Genomic DNA, 25446 nt, shown 5'->3' with positions numbered 1-25446 from the left:
TTCACAGTGAACGTCAGTGTTGTTGTTACAAAGAAATTAACAGCAAGACTTCAAAAATAAATTGTCCTGTCCTGGCCTCGTTTCAACAAGTGGATTTTAAAAACATGCTTTTTGACTGATTCAGCAAATCTGTCCATAAAACTTTATGCAAGACAAATAGTTAACACTGAAAACGGGGCTGTTTCAAGGGATTTTCACGGGTTTGAATGGCACCACTTTAAATAGAACTGGGCTGAATTGGGGCTGGAGGTCGTTGCTTCAGCATGTTGGCCTCGGTGGCCCGACCTCCTCACCTTTCCTATTCTAGCTCAACAAAGTCCAATTGGGCCCACACACACCCTCCACACATCCTCCTCCACCCTTCCACCCCACCCAGTATTACCTCACCCTCTCACTGTGTCCACAAAAGCCAATACACTAAAAGAACCCTCGCCGCCCACCCTCTCGCTGGTCAGCTGCTGTCTAAATTATCATTCATTCTACAAGCACATTTATGCCCATTAGCCTCACAGCTTGGCTTCCTCCATCCTGGCAAGCCCCGACTGCAAAGGATGAATGCTCATGAAATCAATAAATGTTCATAATTGGTACAGCAGGATCTGTACTACATAGAGTTTGTCTTTGAGGCTCTCCTAATTGTGGACACACAACAACATAGAATCCGGTAATTAATATTGAGTCGAATATTGAGCAGATTGTTGTTGTAGGAAGGGAGGGGCAAACTGGCACATGGCTGTAAACACCACAGCCACAATAAAGAGGGGTTTATATGCGTGAGGAATATCTCGTAAAAAGTTGACACCTTCACATTCTGCTACCCTGGGTCACTTCCTTCTCTCACCTCAAACCAAACACCTTGATTGACAGAAAAAAAAGTGTGTGTGTGTATAACACAAATACTAAATATTTTTCTTTTGTCTTTTATGTAAGGTTTGATAGATTACCTTAAATTATGCAAGCTTTACCATAGCGTGCACTCATCCTATATTTGAGCGCATTTGATTGCTTCTATACTCTATTGTTAACATTGGATTATATTATCCCATTATTTACAGGCACTTGTCTTAATTAAATGGATAATGAGTCAATGCAGGTCCGGAACTGGGGGCTGCTCACTTTTGTGTGGAAGTCGCAGTTGTTTGAAGGTTTACAATAACTGGAATATAAACGTGAATTTCGTTGGCCCGTATGGTGGTTAACATTACATTAGTGTTAAACGAGCGACTGTCATTCAATGAAATTACGTGGTTTGGTTAAAAATGTTAATGTTTAAATATACTGTACAATGTTTAATTATTTTTAGGCACTGAACTTCAACTGAGAGTTGGAGGGTATTGTGTATTGCACTTTTTTTCTTCCATAGCTGCTTCAGGTGTTGCACCTCTGCACTTTCCGTACTTTTGTTGTGTGGGACTACAGTAGGGGCTGTATAATGTACGCTACAGTCTACCGCTCGTCTGTCTTTCACTCTTTCCACATGGCGAATATTCACCTTTAAGCAAGCACACTAGGCTTCTTTTTCTTCACTGTTCACTATCTGCCTAACTGTGCACAAGTTCTATTACATGAAAACGTAGTATTGTTTAATTTTTTTAAGGCAGGGTCATCTTTCTAGTTCATCACATGCAAGCAAAACAAATTTTGCAGAGCACCGTAGCAGTATACGAGGCGTTGTGACCAACACGGCAGTTTACTGTCCCACCTATTCTAAACTTTGAGCCATCTTCTGATATGCTTCACCATACATAAACTGCTTCACCATTTCTTTAAGACTAACACATTATCTGATGACATCTAGCAGCCTGTTCTGAGACTAAATAGATTACAAACTTTGATATATCCTCACCAACTATACCGTTCTTGACTTCAAGTTTTTTCCTGCATATATATAATTTCCGTCTGCCTCTGGCTCTAAAACCTCTTACAATATAAAAAGTGGTATAATTTGACTGGCATTGTACTCTGTTTTTTCAATTTTAATTTTAACTGCAGTTGCAGTCTTACGCCAGGGCAACCAGGTGGTGCTGTGTCACAAACAGTTGAAAGTTGCTCGTAAAAATGTTGAAGAAGAAAAAACACAAATGACAGATTTCCTTTCCTAAAGCAAATGTGCTGGACAATTTTGTGGATTTTCAGATGTAAGTATTGCTTCATTTGTAACTAAGTGTGTGTCATTTCTTAGAACGTTAGTAAAGTGAAATTTATGGTGATAACATCATCCCTTTTTCCTAATATTTCAAGCTTTTCCCAAAAACACAGAGCCAGCTGTTTTAATCCGCAGTCGCTGGACAATTTCACCTGGCTCAGACAATACTAAGGAATGGCATGCTTAGTAATATAATATGGGAGATGCATTGTGGCCCCACACAGGAGTCACTTGCTGCTGCTCTACAGGGTGGATACCTTAAAGCGCCACCAGATGACGGCTATCCTGTAAAGGTTATAGTGCATTTTAGTTTCATCCTGTAATTTGAAACAGAAAGCCCAATATCCCAACATTTTTGTAGGTAGTATACAAAATACAGTATGTCACCTTCTGCTTCTTATCGCACCAAAACTGATTCTAGAACGGACGCCATGTCTGCCTGAGGCCAAACTTGAACACATAGTGACACGCTTAAACAAATTGCATAATTCTCCATGGTAAACAGCATCTCGCTATATCTCTTAACATCCCCATGGCTCTTTCTGCCCCCACCCATCTGACCTTGCCTACCCATGACCCCCAAGGGCAATCGTTCTTTATTCCACCTCCACACCGCACTAACCAGGTCACCACGCCTGTGAGGAGTGTACAGGAGCCCACTGTGGCTAAAAGAGGAAATGTCTTTATTGCGAATTTAGCAAGAGTGCCCCACCCTGTCCTAATCCCCCTTCCCCGGCCTACCCCCCACAAAGAAATAAAAATTTAAAAAAATAAAATTAAAAATAGTCCACCTGGCTAACCGCACAGGACAGGTCACACCAAGCCAGCGCAAACTGATGACATTACAATGAAAAGTGCAGCAGAAGTTGTTTACCTTGGTGTTGAATCCCATTGCATTCTGGGAGGTTTTGTAGAGCTCCGGGTACTTCAGCATGTTTTCTTTTCGACAGGAGCGCTCAAATATTCCCAGAGTGAGTGGAGGAAGGGCAGTGAAGATCTGGACAACAAATTAAAACACATGGACAGAAAAAGAAAAAGAAAATCTCAGAACTGTAGCAAAGACAAACCAATTGCATGTCACAATTCCAAAACTTTTAGGTTAAATTAAATCTTCTTTTCCTTTTGGCTTGTCCCGTTAGGGGTCACCACAGCGTGCCATCCTTGTCCATGTATCTCCTCCTACATCCTGCTCTCTCGCACCAACTGCCCTCATGTCTTCCCTCACTACATCTATCAACATTCTCTTTGGTCTTCCTTTAGCTTTCGTCTGACAGCTTCATCCTCATCATCCTTCTACCAATATACTCACTCTCTCTCCTCTGAGTCTAGCCTCCACTACTCTTTCCCATAACTTAATTTTGTGGCTCATCAACTTTATTCCTCTATAGTTCCCACAGCTCTGCACATCACCCTTGTTCTTATAAATGGGCACCAGCACACTTTTCCACCATTCAACAGGCATGTTCTCACCCACTAGAATTCTGTTGAACAACCTGGTCAAAAACTCCACAGCCACTTCTCCTAGATGCTTCCAAAGCGCCACAGGTATGTCATCAGGACCAAATGCCTTTCCGTTTTACATCCTCTTTCGTGCCTTTCTAACGTCCCCCCTTACTAAGCATTGCCACTTTCTGGTCCACCACACTTGCCTCTTCTACTCTTCTCTCTCATTTTCTATCCAGCACCCTACTGGCACCAGTCAACACATTTCCATCCCTATCCTTAATTACCAGAACTTGCTGCACATCTTTCCCATCTCTATCCCTCTGTCTGGCCAACCTTTAATGTCCAACCTGGCATACTTGTCACCCTATGCCTCTTGTTTGGCCTTCGCCACCTCTACCTTTGCCCTCCGTTGCATCTCCATGTATTCCTTTCCCCTCTCCTTGGTCCTCTGTGTCCCACTTCTTCTTAGTTACCATATTTTCACGACCATAAGGCGCACTTAAAAGTCTTAAATTTTCTCCAAAATGGACATGGCGCCTTATAATGCGGCGCGCCTGATGTGTACACCGAGTTCCAACATCTATAAATGTTGTTGTGTGATAAGCGATCCGCTAGACTTTTTTTTTTTTGTGATCAATTCCTGCCGACACGCTGCTTACACAGAGGAAAAGCGGACGTGGCTGAGGACAGGGGAGGGTGCGTGAAGTAGGACGCCTATGTCACGCCCCCATGGCGGGGTGTTTTTTTTTTTTTTTTTTTAAACCGCTTGACTGAGCTTTTCCGGGGTGTGCATTGTGCAAAACAACATCGGTTTGGCTAACGACCCCCGAAAATGTCACCTACGAAGAGACACGCTTACGAAGCACAGTTTAAACTGCAAGCTATCAGTTATGCGGAGGAACATGAGAATCAAGCAGCCGCGAGAGAATTCAAGATCAACAAATCCATGGTTCGCAAGTGGAGGAAGCAGGAAAACGAGCTTCGCCAAGTCAAGAAGACAAAGCTGAGGAGTTTCTGCGGAAACAAGGCGAGTTGGCCCGAGTTGGAAGACCAACTCGAGCAATGGATTAATGAGCAAAGAACAGCCAGGAGAAGCGTCTCCACAGTCACCATTCGACAGAGTGCAATAACTCGGGGCTTTCCATCGTTCCGGGAGGCTTGACGAACTGCTGGACATCCGCGTAAACAGGGCGTTCAGAGTGAAGTGAGCAGCGTGGGAGCCATGGATGACAGATGGCGAACACACTTTGACTAAGAGTATGAGGCAGCTAACTAACACTATTTAGAGATGCATGATTGTCATTAGGGGAGCACGGTAGCCAACTGGTTAACAACGAGGCTTCAAATCTGGCCTCGCCTGTGTGGAGTTCACGTTCTCCCCGTGCCTGCGTGGATTTTCTCTGGGTACTCCGGTTACCTCTCACATCCCAAAATCATGCTCCACCAAGCTTCTTTCTTATCCCGGGGAAGATGCCCATTGAGGGGCGGATTCAAACCAGTGCGTCCGACAGACTCCCACAGAGTCACAGGAATTTGGGCTGCACCCACCAGTGTGACTGAGGTGGTGGTTTATTGAGAAATGAATGCAAGGTGCAGGGCTGCAAAAATATCCACTTCATGATCAGAAGCGTGCAGATGGACCTTTTTACTTCAGCAAAGTCAGATATGAAATATGACTTCATTCGGAGTGGCCCCACTACAGAGGCAGAACCTTGAGGGACTCCCCTTCCTTTGCTTTTTAATATCATGCAAGCATAGCTGTGCTTGCTAATGACACTTCCTGGAGCAAGCCAAACTGTTGTTCTTTCGCATTCAGTGCATAGTTTAGGCCACAAGGGAAGGATGGGCTTTGACAAAAGGTCATTAATACACTAGAGGGTTTTCAGGATGTTAGTGACACAATCCCGCAATGAAGAGATGCTTGCAACCGCAGCTCTTTTGGGAGTGTTAAGCTCTGTAGACTGACGGTAAAGCTTTTATCAACACTCACCACGTTGTACAAGCCGATGCACCAGCGCTCAAACAGAATCTGACCCGAGAAGCCATTGACAAACGCAAACCAGATCTGTGAGGGGGAAAGAAAAAATTTTTAGAGGGGAAAATAAATAAATAAATAAATAAATCACATAAGAGATGAGTGAAAGTGCAGAAGAAGAAAAAGCAAAACGTAATCACTACAGTTCTTTACAGTTGAAGTCTAAATCCATTTGCGGGACAGAGAAATGTTTAGGATGGTTGCCAAAATATTTACTTCATGACTTTCCATTATTTTGATATTAACATATGTTTGACTTTGACCAACTAGAATAAAGAGGTTTATGAAACAATAAGAAACACAGTAAATCTCATTGGACAATTTATCCCATAGGAAGCAATGGAAATGAAAATATGTTCAAACCATCCCAATCATAAAACATTAAGTAACTGTACAGTACGGGGAGTGTTTTGAGTCACTGTTTAACATTCTTAACTGTCACACAAGTGTAAAAATAACCACTTTTAATGTTAGGTAATGTTAACGTTCATGACAAAGGTGCAATGATAAGATGATTGAAGTCATACATGTGCCTCATTTTTAAAATATTTTACGTGTAAAAATACTGTCAATTAACGACTGTAAAAAAAATGTCCAGCTGAATTTTGAGAACAAGTGATGCTAGTGTTACTGTTCGAATGCGACTTTGCTGACTTCATGTGATGTCTCACAAAAAAGACATAGAAGAAGCAAAATACACGCACGCGCACATTCACACAGAAAATCCCTTGATCCTTACTGACTTGAGACCGTGGGAGACATTTCATTCGTATTCGTATTGTCCCCAAAATATTTGCTCATATTCTGATGTGTACTACAGAGGGATTCAACTGAGTTCAAGTGGTATTATGATACAAAAGAAGGGGGCTGAACTGAACATTTTTAACAAGATGAATATACATTTTATTGATGTTTAGGGAGTAAAAGCAGATGCAATTGCTTCCGAACCCATCCATCCTAAAATGACAAGAGCTTGTTTGAAGTGTTGACCTGCAATGCAAATAGCCATCAGTTTAAGTGAGGAGAGACAGAGAGGGTGATCAGGAAGGGCCAGTGGCACCTCCACTGATGCAAACTCTCCACTGGGGCCATCACATGATTACATACATACATACTGTACATCTTTGAGAGCAGGCTGACATGACATGAGGGTGACAGAGGAGGTTGTACATCACAACGGAATCAGGGCTAGGCAGTTGAGTGATGGTATTGATGACATATTGTGCTATCAGAGCATTTTTTCTTTTCTTATGGGTTTTTACAGTGTCCCCATTTACTGTAATGCCCACTCATGAGGGGAAAGGAGAGCCGCAGTTGCCAATGACCGTTTATTGAATGCCGGGGGAACAGTAAACCAGTGAGCACAGTCACACAGATGCTGCTGTCGACCACAGCTCTCACCCAGATACATACATGCTCACATAACACATTCAAACAAAAAGGATGTCGGTCAAGTGTTCTGGGACGGATGGTGTTGGACCTGGATGAAAATGTGTCCTATTGCTTTGATTAATGAATAAACCAAACAAAATTACTTTTCTGGCAATAAACTAGCCAATATTATATATATATATATATATATATATATATATATAAATTGTCTTTTCCAACGAGGAACTGTCTGCTAGCCTGAGACTGAATTCATTTATTTTTTTGCCCAAATAGTAATGGAATTAATAGGAAACCGACAAAAATGTGTCGTTACGGTAGAAGCTACAACGCTGAAAGACATAGCAGTTGAACAATCTGGAGTCGTCTTTTGGTTTAATCTAATGAATAAATCTATACTGCTTTGAAATTACAGCTAAATGAGGTGTTTATTTGATTTTCTATAGCACTTTCAGTCCACTTTGCTCCATTTTTGTGGAATGTGGTGAACCAGCAGTTGGCCATTTCTTGCTACAAATTTGTGCAGTTATGCTCCCAGAGTATGGAGTAAATCTGCAAGGGGGCAGGTTAGACAGGACTGTCGTATTATTGCAGACTGGCACACCCGGGCTATTTATAAAAAAAATAAATAAATAAAAAATAATTAATGTCAGTCGACTATTCACTACCAATCAAAGCAGCTTAATTCATTCCTTTAAGTGAAGCGCAACGATGGTCTCGCATGAACAGAGCGATCCTTTCGTGATTGGAGCATTGTCACTTGGCCGTTGTAGCAAAAGACAACCTGATTAAATACAGGATGAGCTGGTGATAACCGCGGGTGGCTTAAAATGTCCGCGGACCACATGAATCTAGCCCCACACATGAGCGATCATTTGTGCATGGCTCCCACTTCAAAGCTGCGTGCAGGCCAGTTGGATGATATGAAAAAACAAAAAAATAAATGATAATAAAAATAATGATTGTCTCTTCACAGTCTTTCAGAGGGTTTGATGTCCGCTGTTCACATATTTATGAATTAAATGCGTCTGATCCACCCCACACCCCATTTCCTGCAGTGCACCTTGATCAAATTCACCAATACCTTAGACGTGGTCCCACTCTGCGAGGAGGCGGGCTACACCGGGTTTTGGTAATTTTGTGGACAGGCGTACCCCCAGCGCATTTAAAATGGGACGTCTGCGCTGTTGTGGGCCTTACCACAGCCGGCTTCAATCGTGTCCAATCAAAGCGGCTTATTTACATACCTTTTAAAAGCTGTGCAAATAGTCTTTCATGGTGACGTCATATATGCGGAAGAGGACTCAGCAATCCGTGCGAGACTGGAGCATTCAATGTTAGCGGTATACCCTGATTAAATACAAAATGACCTGGTGAAAAATCACTGGCGATTTACAGTAATTGTGCCCGCCGACCCCATTCCCTCGACATTCCCTCTGACAATTGTCCATTGTTTGAAAATCAAGATGCTCCACTATTTACGCTCCAGCGCAAGTAGTGCAGTCTCCGAATATAGAGCCCATTGTGTTGATAGAAGACGAAGTTCTCATGTCATTAAAAGTTAAATCAGTGGTGTTCATGAAGCTGTCTGGGAAACATTATGGCTGCAGCCTTAAGCAAGCACATCCTCGCTTCATTGGACTTCATTATGAAGCTATGCGCTCCCATCAGTATTCGATCTGCCACTGGCCCCTCCCTTTGAATTGTGAAAGAGAGCATATATACAACCCAACCCCCCAGTCTTAAGGCTCAAAACAAGTAAAGTCCAGGACAAGTTTTATGGGAGTGTGTGTGCCCCCTCTCTACCACACCGACCCTAACAAGACCCCAGCCTCCCTTCCATCAGGGGAACTCGACCATGAACTTGTTGCTTTTGTATGCAGGGGCCCTGTTTTTACATTCGTATGGGATGTACACTCAAAATATGCAAAGCTCCACAACCACGAGTCATTTTAGGGTTCCTGGTTTGGCTTAGTAGTACAGTGAAGCCCCATTTTCCGTGAGGGATATGCTTCAGATTCACCCAGGTGAAAATCTATGATATAGAAAGATGATAAGCTTTCCCCCTTTCACATGCTTTGAACACATTTCAACTTATTAAAACACACATCACAACAGTCTGTAAAGTATTCCTTAGCACCTGTTCTCGCTCGTACGTTTCTCCAAATAAAATGCAAAGCATGCGTGTTTCAAGCTGTTTGTCACTCCCAGTTAACGATTACTGTAAAACGGACACATAAGAGAATTAAACATTGTATAATCAAACACCAAAACGTTAAACCAAACCATGCACTTTGGTCAAACGAAGGTCTGTTAGCCTTCTTTCATTTTCCTTAATGAACTGTTGAAAAATTCATTGTAAATGCACCCAATTATATCCAAAAGGCTAATTTCCTATATAAGAATGTATCCCCCCATTCAGACATGGCAAGTATTCATATCAACAACAAATTTCACACCAAATAAACATTTAAAACATGTACTACAGGAGACTAGTGTTGAGTTAACACATTTGTCAATTAGCCATTTGTTTAGATTTCTAAAGGAGCTGTATGAGATGGACTCTCATGTTTTGCGTATTATACTGCCCTAGAGGTAAAAACTTATTGACTGAATGATTTATTTATTTATTTTTTAAATGGAATATAATTTCAAGTTAGGTTAATGTTAACATATAATGTAAAATTACCATAGATGTTATGGTAGTTATAAACCTTCAAACAGCTGTTACGGGAACACACGGAGTAGCTACACATGCAAACAGTGCATAAAATACTCACAGGGATAAGTTTTCTTTGCACTGCGGAAACAAGGAATATTAAAATAAAAATGTGGTGTTGGGTTACACTGAAGACTCATTCTCTTCTTCTTACTCTCAGTTATGCTGCGCCAGGGCTACCTGACATGTTGCGGTACAACAACAAGCAAGGTGTACAACCTGGATGCTGTATAAAACCCATAAAAAGCAACTGCTTAAAAATCCATGCTCTAGCAGGGTTTCACTGAATATTTAGAAGGCATTGCTGTGGATCATGAGAAGCCCACAAGAGCCAGGAGGCAGGTTGCCTCAAGAAGCGGTAACGAGGAAAAGCTAGCAGGCAGGTCAAACTGCTGAATTAATTACAGCTCTGCTCAATGCAAGGCTAGAGCCTTTTTTATTGTGCCAAGTTAAAAAAGGCTTCCATTCACAGCAAGCGGTAACTGCTTCTTGTGTGAGTGTTTTGGCCTGGTCCTCGCATCTGTCTCTCTCTTGAGGGACAGATGCATTGATGTGCTCATTAAGGGGAAGTACCCACCAGGATTTTTCTTCCCCTTTTCTTCTCCGACATTGAGGGCCACTCAGCGAAGGGGTGTGGCTGGCCTCTCTCCCCCAGTGCACATGTTGAAAAACAGCCATGCAGACGATTAGAAGACTCTTTGCATATTCATCAGCGGATGAAAAATCATTGATTGCACAGCTCTGGAGGCCTCGTTGGGAATTGTCTGGAATGGGTTGACATTTGTCCCTTACAATGCGGGACCTGATACTCTTAAGCTTACGAATGCAGAATGCCTAACAGAATTCATGCACAAAGGCACCATTGAGGACAAGAAGTAGTAGCTGATAAATATGCCGCAAATATGTGGCTTCGCAAGCGACCAGTGGCGTTTTAGATGCGTAGCACGGCCCCGTGAATTTGCTTTCATGTAATGGTCTCATAAATGCCACTTGTCCATCAGCGGGCTCTGTGGCACCGTGGCCAAGTGTCAATCAAACATGAGAAGCCTGCAACATTGGCTATTTGAATGACGTTGTTATGGTTCCCTTTTGGAGGAGTCTCTTGGCTTGAATGTGACTGAAGGTGGCCCCCTTTTCACCTCACTTCTTCAGTTAACTATGTCATTTGGGATGAAAGTGGGAATTCTGCTTGAGGAATAAGATTAACGCAAATATGTGCATGATTACAACCAGAAAAGGTGCCATGAATGGATGGAAATAGAACTTATTAGAAACAGACTGGAATGGCTAGAACAGTAACAAATATACAGTAGGTATACTGTATTTCCTTCTAATAGGACATCATGCCCAATAAGTCACCAGCTGCGTCATCAATTTATAAATAAATAAACAGCTCGTAAAATAGACACCTTAAAGTTCATCTTGCATTATTTGGGGAATGTGTTTTGAATGTGAATGAAAGTAGCTCTGATAACTGTCTTTTACTTTAAAAGTGTGTCATTTACTATAAAAAATGGGCACAAACGTATTTCCCCAAATCCCTCTAATTGATATTGTGTCCCAATTAGTTGCTGGGTGCTTCATCCACTGTAGACGAAAAAACTCCCCCCAAAAAACACGACAATTGATAGTAACTAATTATCTCAGTTCGTAGATGATTTCATACATATACATTCCAGCCACTGGAGGCTTTAAGCGAATATACTTTCAAGGCTGAAATGTGTAGTTATTTGCAGGCATAAGAAAGATGCTAGACGAAGTAGGATCCATTTTTCCAGGTTGTAGTACTGGTATTTTCTTCAATAATTCATATGTGGCAGGGTTGTTAACAACATTCAGACACAGATTATTCCAATACGTTTCAAGACTTATGAAATATAAATACAATAGAATGCTTGCTTCTCCTTCTCTGCATTTGCCATGATAGTCATTTTCATTTCATTTCAACACTTGGCATAAATTGTAATATTGTTCAACATTAATCAACGAAGCAGTTTGTATGAATAACAGCCTCCCCTAATGTAGAAAACTGTTTCTATGTATTTTTACTCTATTTGTTATTTTTTTAATGTATTTCTTTTTTTTAAACTATCTTCCTTCCTTCATGTTTTCTTTAAAGAATTGTACCCATCTTACAAATTCTGTCTGGGTAATCAAACATATGACCGTATGACTGTTTTCTGATTTATTAACTAAAAGTAGGGCTGTGAATTTCAAAATAAGAGCAAGTAAATAAAAATAAAGTAGTACGTGTTCAAATAAAGTGCTTAACTTCAGATACCAGATAACTAGCAACCCTTTACTGCTCAGTGACTGTTTTTTTGTCAAGGTCTTTATGTCTCCAAAGTGTTCTCTGTCAATTGACTGTCAATCTCTGTTGTCAGACTGGAGCGGCTCCAACTACCGGAGACAAATTCCTTGTGTGTTTTTGGACATACTTGGCAAATAAAGATGATTCTGATTCTAAATAATTCTTTGAAAAATACAGATAACTTAATTTTTGATCAAATGGGTCAAAGCAAAATCATGCATTGTAAAAATGCATTACACATAGGTAGAAGGGTTTTCCAGAAATTTGAGGGCAACTTTGGGGGTGCGCATTAAACACAAGAAATTACAGGTATTGCTTGAAACTACTGTAGAAACAACGCATGGCGGGAGTAGCATCGAATATATTTATATTTTAAGTCCAGTTTAAAAAGGTTATAAAAAAGCTGTAAACTTTCATTCAAAGATGCCACCGCGAGGTTATGAGGAAGGTGTAGACTTTCATTCTAATATGCCACCGCCACCTTATATATATATATATATATATATATATATATATATATATATATATATAAGGTGGCGGTTTACATACATATATATATATATTTTTTTTTTTTTAAACCTGTCCTGTGCAGCTGTATGGCCTTGCAGAATGGTGGATCTGGCCTTTGTGCTGGAACAGTTTTGCTGGGCAACAGGGGAGTTTGAAATACTCCCTCTGCTTATGTTTTAATTTATTTTTATTATTTTGATGTTTATTGACGTGTACAGGAAGTCCTCGAGTTACGACGTACTCGACCTACTACGTTTCGACTTTACGACGCCCGTGCCTCCTCCGCCATTTTGTCCCCAGCACCATAGTGTTTCTGCTTAGCTAGTGCATAGTGCTTGTCTGTGTTTGTGCGCCGGGAGTATCTTTTGCCTTTTTCGCCCTCCTTTTTTCACACTTTCAGCAGTAATGATAAGTACAGCATCTTATTCTTTTCATTTTAATGTATTTTATTTTCTTTATACGAAGTGTTAACCTTTCCTGCTACGGTCACCTGACCCTGGTTGGGAGACGCAGGGGAGACGCCTTCTCCACTGCCGAGGATGTCTTCCTCGGTGTTAACTCCGTTCTCTCGTTGCACAGCTGAGCTCGATGGCGGCAACAAAGGCATGAAGCACTGATTTGCTGTTTTAATGGCTGTATTAGCTCCTCTGCACATTCAATGTCAATGGGTCCTCCGCTAAGCGCTACTCTTCTCCGGTCGCCGTCACTACACTTGCCACTGTACACATTCGCACCTGCGCGCACTCCTTCCTCCTTCACAGTGCCGTCTCGCCCACACACACTGAGCTTGCTGTCACAATCACATGGGACAATACCCGTAAAAGAAGTATTTCGACGTAAATTTCGACTTTTAACGGTGAAATCTGACTTATGCAGAAATTCGGGTTACGTCGCCACCGTAGAAACGGAACTCGTTCGTAAATCGAGGACATCCTGTACTTTCATCCTAATATGCCACCTAGAGGTTATGAAAAAGGTGAAGCCTACACTTTCATTCCAATATGACGGGTACGTATGACTGTATATATGTACCGTTGTGCTCATAAGTTTACATACACTGGCAGAATTTGTGAAATGTTGTCTTTTCTGAAATGCCTGACAGTTTAATTTGAATCCCATTAAAATAAAATTAAATGTGTTTCACCTTTCCCTTCATGTTTTCTATAATGCATTGTACCCATCTTACAAATTCGGCCTGAGTAATCAAACATATGACCACAACTGTGTGTTTACTCATTTACTAAATAAAAGTAGGGCTGCAAATTTCCAATTAAGAGCAAGTAAATAAAAATAAAGTATTATATGTTCAAATAAAGTGCTTAACTTCAGAATAATTCTTTGAAAAAAAAAAAGAACAAAATACAGATAATACTTGTTGTTTTGTTCATATGGGTAGAAGCAAAATCATGCATTGTACAAGTAAAAATGCATTATACATGGGTAGAAGGGTTTTCCAGAATTTTGAGGTCAACTTTGGGGGTGCGTATTATACATGGGTGCCCATTATACACGAGAAATTACGGTACATGTGATTAAAAGAAGGAATGCAAACTTCAAGCACAGAACAAATAGCAAAAATAAAACACAAACAAAGCAACTGTCACTTATATCTGTTAAAACATGGAACCTATGGCCCGTGAGCACATCGGAACCAGACCACCATGCAATTCTTAACTCAAATGTTTTAAAACACTTTCTATTGTAATTGAAAGAGAAGGTGCATTGAAACGTTTGAATGGCACTGTACATACTGTAGTTGAACACCCTTTAGGTCAGTGGTTCTCAACTGTTGTCACTTTGAGACCAACATTTTCCTACGGTTGCAAAGTCATGACCCATATTCATAGAAATGAGAAAAATAAAGATTTTTTTATGTTTAAAAAGAAACTGAAAACACTTTATCGTATGTACAGCATATTATATTTTTAAATGTGTTTGCTGTACCGAAAGGCATATTAAAAAAATGTCGGGGAGTCTGCGTGAGTGTTTGGATGTGAGCTTTGGCAGCAGCTCCTGTGTGAATGTGGTCATTGTGTTTGTGTACTAATGATCTCCTTGCATTCAATAAACTGCTGAAAAGTGCATCTGCAACGGTGGCTCTCCTTTCCCACATGCATTACAGTAAGCATACTGTGAAAACCCATGAAAAATGATTGTGTAAAAATTCCGCAATATAGCTGAAGTGTGAATGATATAGCGGGGGAACACTTTATACACAAGCGTCAGTTGACACCAAAGTTAAAACTTAAGAAGAGTGTGTTATTGTTTTCAGGTTACTTACTTGGAATATTGTCTGTACAGTTAAAGTTATTATGACAGCCATTCACGACATTCAAGAGCATTTGAGCCAGCCCATAATAGAATTTCAATAAAACAAACCTCAGTATAAAAATCCACAAAAATATGTACCACGCAAATACATTTGTTTGAAGGTCACATATTTTTCTTTATAAATTTAGCATGGTCCTATGATGACTTTCTCAAGTCCACCACTTGACAAGGGGTGCAGATCAAAACATCATCGCGCCGCGGCTGATAAAATGCACTTAACATATCTCTATCCTCACTTGTAGCTTTGAACTTTTAATCAGTGTAAGGTCTGTTGTGTGTCACAAGCCATCCGTGACATTACCATTCATCTTCATTGTTGTAGAGAATGCGAGCTGCACAATGCTTACTTGGTAAACCTTCATGGTGGTCTGGGCAAAAAAAGAACCAGCTTTATAATGTCTCGGCAATCTACTGTAAATCTTCCATGTATTTTAGTTCTCCATGCCCTGTGGAGTTCAAATGACTGTACACGGAGAAAGATTGAAATGTCATTATTCATATGAGCTGTATCGGATGGGCATCTTTGAGGAAGATTGCAGTTTTCCCTTTGTCGTTTGTTTTCTATCCAGCTGTGTTGAAACTGGCTGCGTCTCCCGACCACGTGCAGTAGCAGCGCAAGCACGCAAAGTTTACATGTCATCGGGTTGTGTAGAAACAACTTCAGCCCAAAGGGTTTGCAGTACGATTTTTGATTTAAATTGAAGTTTTGTTTATAGAAAAGTAAACGACAAATACATTATTCAGAACAAGTTTTGTGTTTTGTTTTCCCTTTCTGGGATTTCTTCTAGGTCTCTTGATACCAAGCAAGCATTGAAACAGTTTTGTCCAGTGAGTTTTTTTCCCCAGCATTAACTTGCATCAACTCATCATTGCTTTTGTAATGTATAAATGGGCATACGTCTTTGGAAATTGTAAGCACGATTGGTTCCATGATTGCCTTCTACCGGGCTCATTTCTTGTTTTATTGAACACAATGTGAAAATGATTCTACCCATGTTTATTAGCAGGAATTATAGGGGCTAGTTGCTTACTTTGAAAAATAGTCGCTGAAGGGGTCAGAAATGTCACTAAATGTAGTGACCAAATCGCTACCTGGAAACAATGACTCTGCTTCTGTAAACTAGCTCCTCTCTGTTTGCAGCCATGATGTTAGCATAGATCATTTTAAACTCGAGACTACAGTACGTGAATCCCGGGATGCACGTCATGGAAACAACGAGTCCCTGCAATTTATCATCACAGAATACAGATACAATAATCCTCTGCTATATCATGCTTCTTGCTTTACGGTCCCGCTATATTGCAAATTTTTATTACAGTTGTTATTCTATTTTTTGATACTGTTTGTACAATATTTTTGTGTTATCCATTGCTCCTGCTCTCTCTCAATATATGTTTATGCCCATCACGAGAGCAATTTTTTTAGCCAGACATATTTTCCCAAAAACTATCACGACAAACAATAGTATTGTTGATGTTTTTATGCCACTGATAAAATTATATTAGTGTCTAATAATTTAAGTATATCTTTTATAAGAGCAATTCACTTTTAATTCTAACGCTAATAATAATGAACATTGACATTGTAATTTAGAACCAAATAAAATATCCTACCTATAAAAAATGCTATATAAAACAGAGTCAGGCTCTGTTCACAAAAGTTGCACTGAATCAAATATTAAACATTTGGCACAGAGGTATAAACAGTCATTAATGCCTTAACAGGAAATATACGTATATTGCCTTATATTGCCTGTTACTGTACTGTAACTGCCAATCAAGTTTCCAGTTGGTTAATAAAAAGTTCCAAGTAGCAACATTAATAACAACATAAGTAGATCAAGGAAACGTGTTTGGATTCAGGATTTGTACTTCTTTTTAAAAGTCTGCAGCCTTTTTTAAACGCTTTGTCAACATGTTCAATTGGATGCAGTTCATACAATAGTGAATAATGCTATAACTGTATAGAACGTGAGCATACACACACCATATACGGTGTCATGTTTGTATTTGCATTGTTTGGGTTTGAGTTCCATAATTACAAGTTGACGGGAAACGGGAAATGTCCCACTGTTGTTTTTTTTTTGTTCTCAACGGAAGAAATTGGGTGCGATCGTTTAAGACGGATTTTGTCTATTTGAGGTTTTAAATTGTGTTGTCTTTGTTGCGACTTCATACAAATTTGACAGACTAGCTCGTTGAATACTAACAAGCGTTCATCAGACTTGAATCCAAAATGTTCCCACATCGTCGCGGTGGCATGAAGCTTTGGAATTAATTCCATTTATGCAGCTCAAAACTTCTGTTACCGTACAGCTACCGGCTCACTGTCAGAAAACTTTGCTTCGTGTATGCTAGCGGCAGTCAGAGGGAGGGTGGTATCTCTGATTGCTTTAGAGCCCACGATGGGTTTAATGTGTCTGCTTTCAAGTCACAGTTTTTTTTTCTTCCTCAAATGGCTGTGTGTACAGGTGCATCCTCTGTTTTTTTTTTTTGCCCCACCATTCAGACATAAGGGGGCATATGCGACCAAATTAGTCGCACTCTAGAGCCCCTTCTCATGAAAAAACAACATACAACGGATTTCCAGCACCACGCCGAGTACTTTAAGCCATAGCTCTGTGTCCTAAGATGCAGACTGATCATACTTCATATGACCCTGCTAATTTGTGTGTGTCTCAGACGTGGGATGCACAATAAACGAGACCACTGTCTTAGTCTTAGCAATGTATGTCAGCTGGGATGCACTTTTAACAACGGAATTGCCACACATCTTTTTGAAGGGCCAAAGTAGAACCGATTGTGCATCCTTCAGGAAGTGAACACGGACAAACAAAAAGAAGTACAGTGAAATCAAACTTTAAACTTTGCTATTCTATCAAATGCAAAAAAAACAAAAAAAAAGTAATAAGAGCTTTGCTTGTTCTTTGGCTTTTTGCAACACAACATTATTTCCAAAGCAGCAACCTCAAGGGAATACGGTGACAAGAAAGCAGAATATTACGTGAAGTAGGCATGTATTCAGAGCAGTAAGACTCCAGCGTCACTTCGTTATCATTTAAGACTAAGATGGGATCATTAAAGAGGGAGGGCCCAATTTCCGTGACCGGCGTAATGCCGACGTGGACTGCGGTACAACTGTACGCTAGGGCGGGTTGGACCAGTGTTGGTAATTTCGTAGAGCAGCACACCCGGCCGGATCCAGAGTGGGCGGGCTGCTCCACTCTGGGTGTGTCTACACCTGATTTCATTCTCTGCCAATCAAAGCAGCTTCTCTCATTCCCTTTAAAAGTGGCACAATCACAGTCTCGCATGGAGGCATCTCTGTGCGAAAGAGGACGATGTGGAATCGCAGTGATCCGTGTGGTACTGGAGCATGGTCACTTCTCTTGGCCGGTGTGGTGACAGACAATGTGAGTGGGTAACCTCATTAAATTACAAAATACGCTGGTAATAACCGCTGGCTACTTACATACTTATATATGTCCGCGAAACCCATGTATCTATCCCTATCCCCGATCATCCAAGTGCCTCGCTGTGCCTGAAGGCCAATCTTGGCGTAGACTGGTCTGCCAAATTGGCAAACACGTGCAGCAAGCCTTGCATGAAAATCAGTATACGCCAGCATTTGTGCGCCACCACAGATGTGCTATCTATGAAATTAGAGCCTGGAGTGTTTTGTTTTAATATTAATGATGGTTAACTTGTTTTTACACTTGTACGACAGTTAAGAATGTAAAAGGGTTACTTAAAACCTTGGCTTTGTTTTTAATAAAGGAATGGCAACATGATTCAACCTGGAATGGATTAATTCTACTGCATTTCCTTTATTTCTTAATAAACATTGTTTGGAAATCCAAACAGTTTTTTCTTTAAACACATAAGCCAATATTGAAGCGTATATCAAGTCCCACTGCTTTATGCATGGTAATATTAGTTACTTACCTCTATGATGTAAAGAACAATGTTTTTGTAGAAGCAGTACAGGATACATTTGGCCACACGGTTGTAATTCCAAGCTCCGTGGACCAGCAGCAGATTCTTCAAGTATTTGAACTGCGTGGGAGGAGAAAAAAAGAAAAGATGTTATGTGTGTACATTGCGTACAGTGTCGGATGGTCACGAAAGCCACAACTGGAATGTCTGGATTTAAGAAAGAAAAATCAGGAATTTGTCATGTCCTAGCAGGAAAATAGGAGAATAATAACTGTAAAAAAAAAATTAAAAAGAAAGAACGAAAGAACAAATGATGTGGGTATTCAAAAGTTCAGTTACATGACTTTGTAATGATCCAACTATAAGCATGCCTGCGGTGAGTGTAAAATTACAGTGTAATTCCTGGTTGATAAGTGTGATTACACTGGAATACCGCTCAGTGCCCAGCCTGAAACAAATTACAAAGTTTACGTTTGTCTAAGTTTGTGCCCTTTTGCTGTTCGACAAAAGCAGAGAAAAGAAAAAAAGAATTAAAACATTATGTAACATCCATCCATCCATTCTCCATACCACTTATCCTTTTTAGGGTCATGGAGAGCTTTAGCCTATCCCAGCTGACTTCGGGCTAGCGGTGGAGGACACCCTGGACTGGTTGTTATGTATAACAGGTCAAAGTAAAACTTTCAGACTCAAAATGATTTTCAATTGGTTACCACGAGGTTGCGATGAGAAAAGTGTTGCTGGCGTTCCTTGGTCATCAACTTCAGCTGTCTAACCAGCCTGGACACCACCTTAGCTGTGTTAGTGCTAGCATTAGTGTGATTGCTACAGTTGTTTATGCTACAGGACAAAATGTGCACCAAATCTCCTCCAAATCTTATTACATACTCTCACCTCTTGATTTGTTCACCCCGTTCTACTTTGGCCAACTAGGTTTCTCATCTGCGCCATGACCGCCGTGGCTATTTATTTATTTCCCATCTCGTCCCCCCGCACTGTGCAACCTCCATCCCGTTTCAGCCAAGCTGACCTGTAACATGATTAACGTGTCTGTCGGGAACATAATGTAAATGTAGCATAACCGCTTAATACAAGCTTGCTGTCATTGATTGGTACTGACCACAGTGAAGAAGACAAAGTGCTGATTTTAAGACTTTAACTTTAACACTGGATCACCTACTTTATCCATGTGAAATACTGGTGGACCAGCCAGAAAACTTCTTGAGTTGTGCTGGCACTAACGTCCGTGCTAACGCTTCAGTTGTTTACCACTTAATACAAGTTTCCTGCAGTTTATTGGTACTCACCACAGAACAGAAGGACTATTAAAGCAAAAATATATATGATGACAAGAAAAGTATTGTTCATGGTGACCCTTGATCATCTAATTAAGGCGTAAAAAATACGAGTGGACCAGCCAGGACAACTCATTGGTTCTGTTAGCAGTAGCACTAACGTAAGTATTTTCATAGTTTGTACCTATTTACAGGGCTGCATGAACTTAAGTGGTACACAGTGGCACATGCGTACTGCAAATATTAAAAGCACACCACATTAAACTGTCAGTGCGTATTACAGTACCAGGCATTTTGCTGTTTTTTTTTTCCATTAGTTGTCGTTTCTGAAAAACTCGTTCAAACGAGCAAATCTTTTGAGCCAACGCATTGAATCACTCATGAAGTTGAGCTCAGCTGCGAGCCTGTGGCACACAAGAAAGTTCCCCACAAACGGTGCCACGGCGGGCGGTGACAGTGGCTGAGCGCGCAGGGGTCGCCGATGAGGCAGTGGGCTTCGTGGTCATCTCAGTCTTGCTGCACAGCAGCTACGATGGTCCGTCAAAATATGTCAGTAGGTATGCAGCGCAAAACAACATCGGTTTGGCTAAGGACCCCCGAAAATGTCACCTACGAAGAGACACGCTTACTAAGCACAGTGTAAACTATCAGTTACGCGGAGGAACATGGGAATCAAGCAGCCGCGAGAGAATTCAAGATCAACGGATCCATGGTTCGCAAGTGGAGGAAGCGGGAAAACGAACTTCGCCAAATCAAGAAGACGAAGCTGAGTTTCTGCGAAAAAAAAAGAAAAAGAAAACACGGAAACAAGGCGAGGTGGCCCGAGTTGGAAGACCAACTCGAGCAATGGATTAATCAGCAAAGAACAGCCGGAAAAAGCGTCTCTACAGTCACCAGTCGACTGAGGGCAATAACTCGGGGCTTGCCATCATTCCGGGAGGCTTGACGAACCGCTGGACATCCGTGTAAACAGGGCGTTCAAAGTGAAGTGAGCGGCGTGGGAGCCATGGATGACAGATGGCGAACACAGCTTTACTAAGACGAGGGGGCAGCGCCGGGCGAGTTACGCCGCAATTTGTGAATGCATTGTGGATCCTGGGGCTAACGTGTCTGCTTGCACTGTTGTTCGAGCTTTCGCACGGCAACGAGACTGACTCGAACCTGGCGTGTTTGATTGAGAACTTGCCCAGCTGTTCATTTCGGATACAGAAGATGAGGACTTTGATGGATTTGTGGATGACGATTGACCAAAAATACTTCAATAAAGTACAACCGAACTCCGTTTTGCTCCCGCTGCCATTTTAAAAACATTGTTTCAGCGTGCATGCATGCTACCGTATGTTTTAAGATAGCGTATGTTTTATCATACCTGCGCCCAATAATACGGTGCGCCTTATGTATGTGTTAAATACAGAAACTGAGACTGCACCTTTTAATACGGTGCGCCCTATGGTCGTGAAAATACGGTAATCCTGTTTTTTTTCCTACACTTCTGCTCAACGATTTCTTTCCCTTTATGTTCACTAACATCATGTTTTTTCGCACAATCGGACCTATCGACAAATTAGTCTTCAATTTACCAAAGAAGAAAGTTTTTGGAATGTTGGAACGTTAATATTTTTTGGAAATGATAAAACACAGTTGAATTCTGACTTCCCTTGATATAAAATGAAAATATTATTTTAAAAAAAATCTATGGCAGCATGACCAAAGCATACTTTATTTAGATTTTGAACAGATTCCCAGGTTGGATTTCAGTTTTCCAGTCAGCCAATTATAGCTAACATACGGCAGCGCCAATATAGAGAAAACACCAGCGAAAAAAAAGAGTCTGGAACTGTAATTTAATTTGCAATGTGGATTATAAGAGGCCACCTGTCTTTGACACACATAAACCTTGGACATGTAATGTGGACTGAAGGGGGGAACAACCCCAACCCACTTGAATCATAATTGCAGACTCAAGGACAGAGCATGCACTGTGTTACACACAGCTATTGCTTTCCCATGCTCTCCGGCCCTGTGGCGGCAATACAAAAATGTGGCATTGAATAGCATTCTGTGTGTAAACACAGGAATGTTTTTGTTGCTCTTAGGTATCACATGACAACAAACATCCTTACTTGGAAAGTACAGTAATATGTTGTGCATTGTGAATTTTGCCAGTCTGTTTGTGATCTATGATTGTTGTGTAGAGAGTTGGGTAACACTTGTTTTACAGGTGTTACCACTTCACTGTGTACTGTAAGTGGATGCCCTGGCAGAGATGAGCTTTTGTTGCACACAAAAATGTGCCAAGCTATCGTTAACACAAACAAAACACTCAACAGTTCCAATAGCTAATAAAAGTCAACAAGATGATACTTAATACTATTATAAGTATTTGCAGGCTAAGTTTTTAGGCTTTGAGGTCTTATTTATTTTAAAATTGCCTGCTAAAAAGCTTTCACAGATGTAAATGTTTGATGTTTTGTGACGGAAATCACTGAACACTGAGTCGTTACGGCCGTAACACCAATTGTTTCGGATATTGGGGAGGGGGGGAGGGGGTGGTGGTGGGCGGGGGGGGGGTGGGGTGGGGGGGGGGGGGGGGGGGGGGGGGGGGGGGGGGAAATCCAGTGCCGACATTGCCAGAACGGCGCTGTGTCTTGCCAGCGTGAGGAAAATTTCACATACTTTGATTCAGGCTGGAACTGCGTCCGCCATTACAAGGTTAATGCAATAAAAAAATAAATAATTTAAATAATTTATTAACGATTATGATTATGATTATAGAGTAATGATTATGCTGTGCAATTGAACAGTATGCAGAACTGTTTTTATCCTATAACATAATGTACTGCAATAACTGTCCCGCGGTAATGTTCTTGACAACATTTTGAAAATATGGAAATTCAGACACATTTGGACTAATTGTTCTGGAAGAGCGGTACGGTGGACGACTGGTTAGCACATCTGCTTCACAGTTCTGAGGACCCTGGTTCAAATCCGGCCTCGCCTGTGTGGAGTTTGCATGTTCTCTACGTGCCTGCGTGGGTTATTTCCGGGTACTCCGGTTTCCTCCCACATCCCCAAAACATGCATGGTAGGTTAATTGAGGACTCTAAATTATCCGTAGGTGGGAATGTGAGTGCGAATGGTTGTTTGTTTAGACGGATGTAGATTACCGCAGTGTATCCCCCAGGGAATCTAACAGTCGTTTTTCACACTGTAATGTACAGTATATGTACCAAAACAGTTGTTTAACAAAACAAACCGGTAACAATAGTAAAGTCAATGCAAATGAAAATGTTAACTATATTTTTAACGACATTGGCTGTATGTGAACTCTATTCATTTTGAATAAGCGCCGACAGGATACGGGCCCGGCGAGCTCACCTGAGCAATGGAGTAGTCAGAGGAGTTGGCGGCCTGCAGCCCCTCGTTGCCTGAAATTCCCACACCGACGTGCGCCGTCTGAATCATCCCGACGTCGTTGGCGCCGTCGCCGATGGCAAGCGTGATAACCTTCACCTGCTTCTTCACCATCTCCACTACCTCCGACTTCTGCAGGGGAGACACTCTGAAAAAGAAGTACGGAAACGCTATTAATTATTGACAGAAACGCTATTAATTATTGACACTATCAGGCATCGCAATTCATCTCAGGTTTAATAAATCCCATTGCATTTGCTAAATTGATCTATTCAGACATACCCCACCCAGAAGGTGTAACAATTTTTTTTGCATTTGGCAGACGCAATCCTGGTTGCACCTGGTTAGTAGATCGGTTTCTGGGAGCAATCAAGTTTGCGCCCGTTTTTGCACGCGTTTTGTTCTTGAAGTATTGCTTGTTTACCTCAAGTGTTTATTGTCCAGAGAGAATATTTATGTTGTAGCAAGTATGTTGTCGTTGCATTGCAGGATTCTCTATGAGCGAGGGGCCTTCATTATTTTCCACCAAAAGTCTCCATTAGTACACAAATGCTTGTAAATATGATGTGGCCCTTTTGAAGTTAGTTTCATATTTCAGCATGCTGTCTAAAACTGTGGTGGGCTTGTAACGGGGGCGGGCTGACCTCCTCTGCTGCTCTCCCTGAGCCCGATTGTTAAACTTACAGCTGTACAACCTCCATTTATTTCCTCATGGATGTTTTTTACTGTGCTCCGAGGAACCGCACACGTTTTTAGCATTCATCTCTTCTCCAAGATTTTTTTTCAGTGACTGTGTTCGTGTTACTTTGTGTGTTCTTTGGAAAAACGGCGCCAAAAAGTCGGACCTTGGCGATACAGATGTTTATATTTATGTATCACTCACTTTTCAAAGAGTTATCCAACCATCAATATGAAATAGTCCATATTAAATGTAGTTTCTGCTGTGTTGTTTTAAAGAGTTGAATGCCGCTGAGGTTGCAAAATATGTTGAAACCGTTGTTATGCAGGATGTACATTATGTGAGACATTGGCAAATCAAAGGATTCATTCTTTGTGGGTGTTTTTTCTTCATCCTTTTTACAACTCATAACACAACCGAACATCAACATTAGGTTCACTCTAACTGTACCTCAAGAGGGTTTTGCTTTTTCTCGGGACATTTTGTGACAGTAATTCCACAGCAAGGAGCTGCCTAACTAGGGGTGCTAGAACAAAAAGGGGTTTGTTTGTGTTTGAGGATGTGTCCGTTGCATGCACCACATACGTATATGGATCAGCACAATAATTGATTGATAATAATTTGGCAGCTTGGTGATGAAAAAACAAACACAACATTGAACGCTTTAAATGTCTTTATGAGGGCTCTTTTTTCTGGAAATTAAATAAAACAAATGTAGGGCTCAAAACAGCAAGGCTCCTTGTTGTCATGGTAATGAAAAGTGGCGAAGTGAGCAGTGGTTCATTTAAATTAGACATAAAAGCCAACTCAAAACAACTGATTTCAGCAGGTCTGTTAAAAGTGTACTGTCATTTATCCTCTTGGTAAAATGTGACCTGCTGTGGTCAAAATACACCAAGACACCCGTGTGTATGTATGGCCACAGTTTGACCTGAAAAAGATTTCAATATTTTATTTCCTATGGGAGAAATTGTTTTAAAATGTGAACAAAATGGAGGTCCACCACTATCCCGGAACAGTTCAACTGGACTATTACACCATCGCTACAAGATGCAGTGAGAGTATCCTCACTATCACTATTTTATTTTTTATTATGGTACCGGTATTTAAATAAATAAATAAATTAGAGAGAGAGAGAGAGAGAGAGAGAGAGAGAGAGAGAGAGAGAGAGAGAGAGAGAGAGATATGCAAGAGTGCTCCAATTATGTCTTGAAGGCCAGTACACAAATAGCTGA

General features: G+C 41.0%; 1 protein-coding gene across 10 annotated transcripts in view; it reads right to left on the bottom strand.

Moving 5' to 3' along the window:
- Positions 1–25446, bottom strand: part of atp8a1 (ATPase phospholipid transporting 8A1) — a 165533-nt gene that overhangs the window by 25854 nt on the left and 114233 nt on the right. For all 10 annotated transcript variants that reach the window (XR_009769247.1, XM_061686715.1, XM_061686714.1 and 7 more), the window contains 4 exons: positions 23497–23680; positions 18833–18943; positions 5583–5657; positions 3021–3143 (listed from right to left, as the gene is read on the bottom strand). Coding sequence is in view for 9 of the 10 variants with exons in the window: in XM_061686715.1 (XP_061542699.1) it covers positions 3021–3143; positions 5583–5657; positions 18833–18943; positions 23497–23680 (493 nt within the window). In the remaining variant the exon portion in view is untranslated. The remainder of the gene's footprint in view (positions 1–3020; positions 3144–5582; positions 5658–18832; positions 18944–23496; positions 23681–25446) is intronic.

The sequence above is a fragment of the Phycodurus eques genome, chromosome 9 (genome assembly GCF_024500275.1).
Source record: "Phycodurus eques isolate BA_2022a chromosome 9, UOR_Pequ_1.1, whole genome shotgun sequence".
Lineage (NCBI taxonomy): Eukaryota > Metazoa > Chordata > Actinopteri > Syngnathiformes > Syngnathidae > Phycodurus > Phycodurus eques.
The sequence above is the reverse complement of the archived record's forward strand: the minus strand, read 5'-3'. Positions and strand labels throughout refer to the sequence as shown.